Source organism: Nicotiana attenuata, chromosome 9, assembly GCF_001879085.1.
Source record: "Nicotiana attenuata strain UT chromosome 9, NIATTr2, whole genome shotgun sequence".
Classification (NCBI taxonomy): Eukaryota; Viridiplantae; Streptophyta; class Magnoliopsida; order Solanales; family Solanaceae; genus Nicotiana; species Nicotiana attenuata.
Genome location: NC_031997.1, coordinates 5,859,561 through 5,870,937, shown reverse-complemented (window position 1 = coordinate 5,870,937; position 11,377 = coordinate 5,859,561). Strand labels below are relative to the sequence as shown.

At 36.5% G+C, this 11,377-nt stretch overlaps 1 protein-coding gene across 1 annotated transcript; it reads right to left on the bottom strand.

The window, feature by feature from the left end:
* On the bottom strand, positions 2,729–11,168 carry LOC109232010 (putative 1-phosphatidylinositol-3-phosphate 5-kinase FAB1D). Its single transcript, XM_019397638.1, is given in 14 exon segments — positions 2,729–3,071; positions 3,073–3,179; positions 3,619–3,879; positions 3,982–4,649; positions 5,214–5,388; positions 5,705–5,860; positions 5,986–6,112; positions 6,835–6,990; positions 6,992–7,149; positions 7,570–8,049; positions 8,177–8,512; positions 8,599–8,743; positions 9,449–9,901; positions 11,032–11,168. Coding segments are annotated over 13 exon segments (3,261 nt in total). The 5' UTR covers positions 9,853–9,901; positions 11,032–11,168; the 3' UTR covers positions 2,729–2,983.

The following is an 11,377-nucleotide window of genomic DNA, read 5'->3' as shown; positions in this document are numbered from 1 at the left end:
ATAATTGTCGTGTCATGCATAGGTGTAGGTGTACATAACATCATCAAGCCTCTGAGGGCATCCCATCATATCGTTTCGGCCACTGTGGGCAACATCATCTACATATACCAACTGATCAGGTGGTGGTGTGTATATAGCGCCGTAACCTTTTTTCCATATCCCATATACATATGTATATACATATAAATATGCGTATATAACGCCATCTGGTCATGGGTCAATGTACATGTATAAATGAATAAAATGCATGAAAATATGTTAATAATCTCAATATTCCTTTTGGATAAACTTTATCAACTGCGTATTATTCTATGACCCATGAACAGAAGAGATAATAATAATTCACATGGGCAATCAAGTACATAGAGACCCCTACTATTTCTATGAATAGACTTGTTTATGAAAACTGTGCGTTTGCTCGTTTCTTCTGTATAATTTGGATCATGCCAAAAAGAAAGAAGGGATAGCCTTAACATACCTGGAGTAGGGAAAAATCCGTATGATGTTCTTAAAAAAGGTTGCACCGTACTCCTTTAGAGCCGCAAAATTTTTACGTTGCTAAGATTCTAATAATTCTCGTTGGATTTTTTTTTGTTGGAACTGGTTCCAAGAAGTCACGTTGATAACTTGTAGGAATTTTAGCGTTCTGATTGAATTTGTAAGGATTCACGTTACTAATGTGCAAAGCTCATGTCAGAATTGTAGTATTATTTTGTATTAGAATTATTAGAGTGAAGTGTCTTGTTATTAACCTATTAGGTTGCCACCTAATCAAATTGACTTAAGAGTCATTTGTCTAAGAGGTGGCTTGCTTCCACGTGGGGGTGGGAAGGGAAATTTTAATCTTTATCCAACTTATTATAATTAGGTAATGTCCCGTTACCCGGTAGTTAACCAATTACCCGCATAATTAAGAATTGTCTCAAATTACTTAAAATTTTAGTTATTTTTAATATACTTTATACATCATACTATCATGGTCATATGGTACGTACCTTGTATGGTACTAGTCCATAAATATCGAGTATTATAGCCCGGACCATATTTCATCCCAATTCGGCAACCTTCAACGAAACTCATTTTCTTTAATTCGTGTATCCTTTATCCTTCATGGCACTTACTTATCGCTTGTTATTGTATTGGGAAAAAACTGAATTTATATTGAAGGTGACGTGGCATGACACGTGGACTGGTCAAATGATCAAAACATGATGATCAATTGAGGGGCACGGGCGATATCAGATACGAAGAGAAGAGAGTTAAATAGGCACGAGATGCTATTCAAATGATACGAGTCTCGTATCTATTTAACTTAATTAAAGCTAGGAGGTCAGAAGGAATTGAAGATATGAATCTGATAGCATAAAGGAGTCTAAATTCAGTATTAAAAGTCAAATACGTTAACGAATCAGCATTGAATAGGAATGATTGTGTAACGTTTCATTTAATGTCATTTAATGCTCATAATTGCCTCTTTAAGACTGAGACATTATACCTTTTCCTAGAAAAATCAGCTATAAAAGGAGGAGATCTCAGCTTTTGTAAGGACACGAAATATCATTGAGATTACATTGAAATACAAACTTATTTACTGCTTTATTATTCTCAAAAATTCCTTATTCTTTTCGTCTCCTGATTATCAGTAACCCGATTTTTTCTCTTAATTTATAGTTTTAACTGAAATTCTATTTTTTGGTTAAACAGTTATATATAGCATAAATACATTAACCTCAAGATAACCTCATCCCCGCTTCTACGTCGACTTCATAAAATGTCTTGCCGTGCATCTTCGCTTTTTAAATTAGTGATAATGTCTAAGTGTTAGATGGAACAAGTCATATAGTCAAAATCACAAGATATAAATTCTAAGAAAATGACGTCCGCTCGTAAGTTAGGGAAGCAATTTCCTCACTTTGATTATATAAATTCATTATTAACCGAACAGCAGAAAACGACTTTCACGTGAAGAATATTGTTTTGAAAGATGATTCTCCGTCATACCAAATACGCCCCAATGTACCGTTTTTAATCTCCCTTCTCTCTTTTATTTGTCACAAACATGTCCTCCCCCCACCCCCCACCCCCCAAAAAGGGGGGGTTGTGGAGAAAATGAATGATCTGTCGTTAGTCATTTGGACGCATTGAATACAAATCGATCACATGGTATTATAATTTTTAGCTCGTACCAGAAACTATTTGCATTCGGTAGCCAAATATACCTTGCTTCTCTCAAATAAAAATGTATCGAGTATGATGGCGTCTATTTTTCTCAGAAAAATGAGAAAAAAGAAAAATTGTCAAGTATGAAACATACACAAATAACTTTAGTGAAAAAGAAGTAACCTTGTGAGATTATTACTTTGTTTTCTTAAATGATTTCAAATTTAACACAAGTGACAAGATTTTCCACATAAATGCAGAATTATAAACATAACTAAAATTATGTTACTTTTAAAAGAGAGCAGAATTTAAGACGCTAATATTTTTTTCGGAATCCACATTTTCGTATCACAATTCTACTTGTTAGTTGGTGTAATTGATACAACTTCATCGCTATTTTGAGGAATGGAATCTGCTACATATGACGTTACGTTCAAGCTGTAGCTAATTCCTTCTGGACCATATCTACACACATGTAAAATTCTTTGTAATACATTATAATATTTAAAAGTTAATTTAAGTAATTCAACTTATAAGTGAAGTTCAATCTTTAACAAAGTTGTAATATTGTACTTTGTTTTTAGTCTTCAAAATTCAATTTCATTTGATTCTAACAACATTCAAATGTTCTTCCAAAACTCAACTCAAACATGCACATACTCTTTTCACAAAAAGAAGAAAAAGAACCTCAAAATCAATTCTCACAAATCAAAATCAAAACAAGAACTTCCACTGCAAACGCCATTGAATAACTCTTCATGTTCAGGCTCATCTTTAGCTTTCGAATGAACTGAATTACCACAACAATTTGAGGATCTTCGATTCAAGATTGGTCCGGAACAGTGGGAAAATGTTCATTGATAAACTTCTTAAATCTCTTTTTATACTCCTGGGGACTCGGAAATGAGGAATTGTACGTCCCATGTATACTGTCTTAGATAGTCAATGATCCCACAAACAAGTTCATTGCCCTCAGTATTCATTCCCACAAACAGAGAATAGTCCATCGCATTGATTGTCTGCAATTCACCAAATTATACCAGTTTAGAAGCAACAACATGACGACGACCCAGTAAAATCCCACTAGTGGGGTCTGGGGAGGGTAGTGTGTACGCAGACCTTATCTCTACCCCGAGGGAGTAGAGAGGCGGAAACACCTACTATATATGGCTCAGTTTAGAAGCTGAGCATATATAAAATTCTAGGATTGAGTGGTTATTGGGACCTCTCTATAACAGCATCCTTATATAACATCCATTCACTATAAAAGCCAAGTTTTTCTTGGAACCAATTTTTATATTATGTTATAATATATGTCCTCTATAACGATATTTTACTATAGCAGTCAAAATATATTGGAACGAACGAGGTTGTTATAGAGACGTTTGACTCTATATGCAAACATGACATGCTATTCTAGTGCTCTTGATATATAGTAGAATTTCATGTCAAACTTACACCGAGGAAAGCTGTGTCATTCCATACAGCTCTTTGCAAATTCCTGTTTGAGCTTTTACCAACATATATGGGGTAAATATTCATGTCATTCACAAAGTTTTGGTCCTGAAAAATTCCTCCTGCACCGTCGTTTGCTGAACTAAGTCGAGCATGCAACGTACCTTTCAGTTCATATTGTCGAGTAATATTTTTTCCAAACGAAAGGTTCTCCATCACCACGAGATCATGCGTTTTCTCTTTCCCACTTGATCTTATTATGACCTGCAAAACATAAATATTGAGAGAAAAGTTCAATAAGCAAATGCACATTTGCTGGCAAGTCTGTGCTGTGTTATAACCAGAAAATTAAGTTGATTTCTTGACCTGATAAATGCCAAGAATTTTTGCAAGGCAGGTTTGACTTCCCTTCTCTATGCACTGATCCATGTATTCAAAATAACAAGGAGCAAACTTCAAGAATGACTCGAATTCATTCCTCTTAATTTCCTTTACGATGAAGCGATCATCAAGAGTTTTGGCAAAAAAAGAATTAGTTTTCCGACCTTTTGGATACCGGCTCCTACACCTACTTAAAGAAGCAATAAAATCAACTTCAGATGGGAAACAACGATCACGCAAATGAAGAAATTGACGAGCATAGGGACAGATCACTGAGTATTTGTGCGTTCTAGGCAAACTCGATGAGCATGATTCATCTTCAAGATCATGACTCACGACAGGCAAATCCATCAGCAAGGCCAAAGCACAAGCAATTATGCTAGAAAATTCATCTTCATAATCAGACACGATATACTTATCACTTCCAAGGGGAATATAGAGCTTTCCAACTTCATCAGTAGTAAGTCCACAAGCTATAGTTTGTGCACCATAGGTTGCGACAGAACCTAATCTTGTTAAGTAACCTCTCTGAAGATTCTCCATGTATTCACGTCGAATTGCAGGGAAAGGAGTCCACCACCCTTTGTTATGCTCTATATTGGATAATATTGCTAAGAGGGATCTACTCCTTTGAGGATTAAAATAACTGGCACCTGTGTTTAACCAAAAAATGGAATTTTAGTTAAAGCTAGAATTTAGAAGAACTCGGGTTACTGATAATCGAAGAAATGAATAAAAGGAAATAATTCTGAGTAGCAATATAATAATCAAGAAAAACAAGTGATACCAATGTATATTTCAATAGCTTTTTCCGTGTGTCCTACAACTGATCATATATCTCCTTTTTATAAGTACCTTTGAGATTGTATGTTATGCCCAAATCATAATGAGGCTATTAATAATTAAAGACATTGAATGCTACGTTACACAATCATTATATATTCCTTAACGGACTCAGCATTTAATACCCATTAAATGCTGTATCTGCACGCTTTTTATAACCAGATTCATTCCTTCTGATGCCCGGATATAAATGATTTAAATAGGTACGGGCGCCGTGCTTCTTATCTGATGTCCCGCGCATCTTCCTTCTTCTTTGCTCGTGTCTATTTTACAACTCTTGAATCGTGCCTAATTATGATTCATTGACCATTTGACCAATCCACGTGTCCTGACACGTCACTTTATATGTAAAATACAATTTTCCCCAATACAACCTGTAGCATTAGCATCTAGTATAGCGGCCAGTGCATCCTGCTTATAGTCAGATGACATCAGGGAATGAAGACGTCGATCCCACACACACAACTCAAGCAGAAGCTCCAGCTGTATTCTGTTCAAGCTCAGAGCTTTATACACAGACTCCAGTTTCTCTGTGTTTTTAATATCAATCTGAAAATTGAAGGCAAAAGATTATATTTAGATGGCGCATACACATCAATATATTTGATATATTCTCATTTTCACCAGTAAATCAACAACTTAACTAATCTTGGTTCATGCATGTGTATACATTTGACATGTTAACATTATGCTAGGGAACATCGCATGAACACTTTGTGGTTGTGGAATAACATACATGGAATACAAAAAATGAGGAAACGAGATGGAAAAACGATGCATGAATCGCCACAAGATTGATTAGATATTTAGATTAAGTGCTAGAAGAACAAGTAATCCAAGAATGAGAGCCCAGAAAGGAACTAACCTCAAATTGAGATCTCTCTTCCTTCAGCATTTTCTCAACTTCAGAAAATTCGAAATTTGACCCTTGAATATTTATAGTTGTTCCATTAAAACGGGGCTCTATTGCCTTTAAAGCTTTCTGTACATCGAGAAACTTCATAATCCCATTCGTGTAAACCTACTCACGAAAAGACAATCCCGGCATCATAGACTTGCAAATATATCATGTAATTTCCGCAGTAAACCAAAAACTTAAAAGCATTAGTATGTAAAAAGAGTATACAGCTTCATAAAAGCACATACATCCTCAAAATCCTTCCTACAAAACTCTCCTTTGGTCGAACTGCTAAACTCAAAAATCGGAGGAGGAAGCAACACAGAATAAATAATAAATGTTGAGTACTTGAACACTGCAACCATTGACCCTAATCTGCACATTAAGAGAATGACATGAATTTTTTTTTAAAAAAAAAGAAGATGAAATATGATCAAGGCTCAACACTGAACCGCAATGCATCTATTCAAATGATTGCCAGAGTTGAAAAAAGAAAAGCTGCAAAACAAATTACTATAACCGTCAGTGATGTAATACAACAACAACAACCCAGTATAATTCCACAAGTGAGGTTTGGGGAGGATAGTGTGTACGCAGACCTTACCCCTACTCTAGGAGGTAGAGAGGCTATTTCCGATAGACCCTCAGCTCAAGAAGATGAAAGAAACAATAGAACAGTAACAACAACAAAGACCAAAAAGATAGTACCAACAACCTAAGAACCAGAAAAATAGATGGGAAAAGCAATAGCAATAATCAGAACCAATGGCAAGATACTAGAAAGCCGGAGTGGAAAATTAGTATGAAAACAACGTGTACTACTAGGAGTCTACGATAAGACAGTATCAGACTAGCCCCGCACCATCAGAGATGTAATAAGTCAAGTAATTATGCCTTAATCCCAAAATGGTTATATATGTATCTATTCTGCCCTATTTTAGGCTCATTTCGTCCGAATACATTAAAAATTACATTTCAAGGCATTTTAGGAGAAAAAATAGAGTTTCAACCACCTAATCTTACTTTAATTTCTAGTGTTGAACCTAAATACGTAAAATAATAAACTTATAAGATGGATACCACAATTTTGATCATACCCGAAGAAGTAGAGGAAATCGCTGTTGAAGGAGTGACTGCGGTCAGGCAGTCTACTAAACAAAGAGGAGTCGGAGAAACTGAGCTGCAAAAATCTTCCAAATGAAAATCCAAGGGAGCCACTAGACATTAAAACTCTTTTTTGTGTTTTTTGAGCCTCCATTACGACTCCACATCCAAATTTTACCTTCCCTTTCACCTGAGGGAGCCTTGTTTAATGGAAGAGAATGAACTTTAATAGTGAGTATTTTCTCATGATGTGCATAACGGAAAATGTGAACTTCAGGGGATTCACCACACGTCCCACATTGGTTCCTCTGCAACAACAGAGCTTATATGTCAACAACCTAAAATAAATAACACTATGTACAGAAAACAATGAACGGAAGTTCCTAAAGGCAGCCTGGTGCACGAAGCATCACGCGTTTACGCAGGGTCCGGGGAAGGGCCGCACCCTAATGGAGTGTGATGTAGGCAGCCTACCTTGATGCAAGAATCAGTGGCTCATTCCATGACTCAAACCCATGACTTATAGGTCACACGGAAACAACTTCAATTATCGCACAATAAATAGATCCGGGGAATGGATGTTCCTACATAGTAATTAGATTATAGAAGCAACTTCAAATATCGCATTCTGCTAAATGAGCAACCAGCATTCTAGGAAACATTATCAGAGTGGAAACACAGTGACACAAAGAAAGAGTTTGTAATGGAGACAATTGATTTCTACGCACCTGATTTAGCAGATTATCTCGCAAAAACTTCCCAAGGGAAATATCATAATCTTGATAGAACCTGATTCTAGAAAAAACATTGTTCACACAATTAGTGCCTCTTTTAGCATTCCATCTTGACATCATTACCAAAGTACTCTCCGAATCCAACGATGATGTCATGACATCCGTATTATGTTCTTCGTCTTCAAGATTTTCCAAAGACTCTTCTGCACTCTGTAATGGACAATGTAGTTGATCCTTTTCAGGTGTCTTCTCTTTGTCAGAAACTTGAACATCATTTTGACCGTCATCTTCTGGATTGTTTGGCTTAAACAAAAGAGACTCACCACCTTCCTCTAAGTTATCCCTTATTATCATTGCTTTTTGATCTAGAAGGAAAGACGTCTCAAGGATTAAATTATATGCCATGGTGACTGCACGCCGTACGACATATTTAACTTTCTTCAATTCATTGCTGTTAGTTCCCATTAACAAAATCTGCAAAAGAAATCACATCTGGTGATCTAGAAATAAAGGCATCATGAATAGCAGATAAAGGAAACAAATATCAGTCCACGCATCTGGTGCAAAAAGCAGTTATGAATTCCGCTGCAAATATACTCACTGTACATCCACGACAAGTAGAACAGCCCCTGATAAACATAAGTGTTTTGCTAGACCTTTTCACGGTATCACCAGAAGAGTCATGTTCTTCTAGGAATTTCTCAAAATGAAAGGAATCGCACTGCCTGAGGTCAACCAATGTTTCAGAAGATATGATTGATGAACCTGTGCATTGAGCAACTCTCTCCAGTCGATGTGGCTTGATATCAACGACCAATGTCAATCCTTTATTAAGAGCATACTCTTGTAAGTCACGAGAAACAGACTTCTCTACTAAAACCACATTTGGTTCGTAGCTTTCTATCATGTCAATGATAGACTTCACTTTATTGTTCTCCTGTTAATATGTAAGTAACAGTAATCACAAACAAATGAATATGCTTTTCTTTTTATTTGATACATACAACGGTATTTCTAATTTACCTGTCGAAGTGACTCAAAAACTGACAATTCATTTGAAGAGAGACCAAGTGCACCCTGGATCAGCAGCAATCTAGGATTATTATACTTCGTAGGCATGCGTTTGTGAGCAGCATGCTTATTGAAGACCAAACCTCGGATAAAGTGGCTACAAAACAGAAAAAACCTATGATTTAGCCTAGAGAACTAAGGGCTCCCTCTGTCAAAAATTCGTAGTTGTAGTGTGAACAGACACAAACACAGTGATAAAGGCAGATACTGAAATTAGGGCAGCCCAATGCTCCCGCTATACGTGGGGTCTGAGGACCCTGACCACAAGGACCTAAACTACGCAGCCTTACCCTGTATCTCTGCAAGAGACTGTTGGCGGCTCGAGTCCGTGACCTCGTGATCACATGGCAGCAACTTTACCAGTTACGCCAACGCTCCCGTTCAAAAGAGAAGTGAAACCTTTTGGTGAGGTTGAGGTTTTTATAAAAGTTAAAGAGGATATCCAGTAACTTTTAAAGAAGTATACCAGTCAATCAATACGCCTCCAATCTCAAACTAGTTGATGCATCTATATATATATATTTTGTATCCGCTCTTCTCTATTCAAGCCCAACTTAAAGTCGTATGACATTCAAAATTAATATAGAGAAGGAAAAAAATTTCCATTCAAAAGAGAAGACACCTTTTGGAAGTTCACAAAGAAAAAGAATACATTCTTATTAGATGCTGAAAGAAACACCCAAACACATAGGCAATAGTGTAAGCATGACAAATGAAATCAAATTTTAACTATCTAAACATTAAGCGAATGAGGAATGACGAACACAAATAAAGATAAGAAAAATCGGTTGCTGTTTAATACCTTTGGCTGCGAGAACCGGTTGCAATACATTTTATCTTCAAATATCGACTAGGATCCATAGCATTTCCTTCAGCTGCAGTAGGCATAAAAAATGAAGCAGCCTCCATGGACAAGGAAATTACTATGTCAATCCAATTGTCACCCTCTTTCCCTGAAGAGACGACACCAGAAGAATTAAGCAGGTCATCAACAAGGGGCTTAAGCCTCTGGTCCATCATATCCCCTAATAACTTTTGTTTTTCCTCTTTAAACTTGTGGCTTCCATCGTCGTCTTCATAATTAGCCTCATGAAATTCCATATCATCATAACAATGTTCTGGTTCAGGGGGTAGCCAGAAGCAGGCATCAAGGTCACAACTAGAAGAAGTCCCACTTTCATCTGTTTCCGTTTTGCAATAAGACATATTTCTGCTTTGTAATGATGTCGGACCGAACAAACAAGTTATAGTCACCCTACACCATAGTAGCAACACATTAATACTAGTCCAGTAACAGTTCAAAAAATATAAATTACTTGAACAAACAACATTAAGCTGCCTTCTTCTCAATCGTTGAATAGGACTAATCTGTAAGAACTTATCATCTTCATATCACGCATTACTCTTAGTTTTGTTTGGTATGCGAACAAAGTCCAACATTCGGATACTCTTAATAGTTAGGGTCTTTCGTGAAAAACCATGGGGGTTTGGCCTAAAGAGGACAATATCGCACCATGTTAAGAGTATCTTTCGGCTGATTGAGCCAAACAACCAACATCAGAGCCTATGGTTCGGCGGGACAAGTATGGCGATGGCAGAGATGGCTGGGACTCGGTTTACTTCCCCTTACGAGCTTAGAGATGCAACTTTGGCGATATGGTTGGCACATAGTGAATCTCGAAAAGTGACCAATAGATTATGGTAATGGGCCATGTGGAGCTTAATTCGGGAGGAGACCCGTGGATCGTGGCGATGTTCCACGTAGAACTTAGTTCAAAGGGATATCGTTGGGTCATGTTGAACAAAGTCTTACATCGGTACCTGAAAAGATTGGAAAGTTACATATAAGGTGTATGATACTTTTAGGGTCGTTTGGTACAATAGTGGAATAAACCAGGATATCCCATGGGATTAGCTATTCCACCTTAGCTAATCCCACCATTTTAGTGTAAAATTTATCCCGGGATTAGCTACCTATAACTAAACATGGGATAAATACAATCCCAAATTCTATCCCGGGATTATTATCTTTATCCCATGTACCAAACGACCCCTTAGTGGTTGAGACCTTTTGAGAAAAACCGTGCGGGTTTGGTTCAAAGCGGATAATATCACACGACGTTAAGAGTATCTTTAGGCTGGTTGACACCAACAATTCTCGACAAGAAAATTACAAGTTTAAGCATTTGGCATCCAGCAAGTCTGAGTAAACAATGTTAATTGACTAAATGCAGGACCAACACTAAAGCATGTTTGGTTCAGATAAAACCATAATTGAATGTGTAAACAAAGATAAAACAGAGTTAATTTCAATAAAACAAACAAGATGCATGCATAAACACACAAGAATCAATTCTCAAGTACTGTTAAAACAATGATAAAAACCTGATGACTAGAGAGAGGAAACACAAACGTTTACCAAAGCAAAATGAATCTTCAACCCAAGAGAACTTAAATCAGTTGAAAAACAAAAAACTCATGTAATGTGAATAGAAAAGCAGTTTGATATGTTGAGTCATCTATTTTAAATTTTAAATTTAGGAAGAAAAAATCATAGTCTAAGAAATCATGACTTCACACGTCGAAACATGCCATCTGTAGCTCCAAGAACATAACTAAATGAATTAATAAATAAATAAAAAGACTATACAATTCTATAGAGTTAAGTTACCAGGAAGTCTTTCTTATTTCCATTAAAAAAAAAAAAAAAAAAAACGAGTTTCGTGTCACG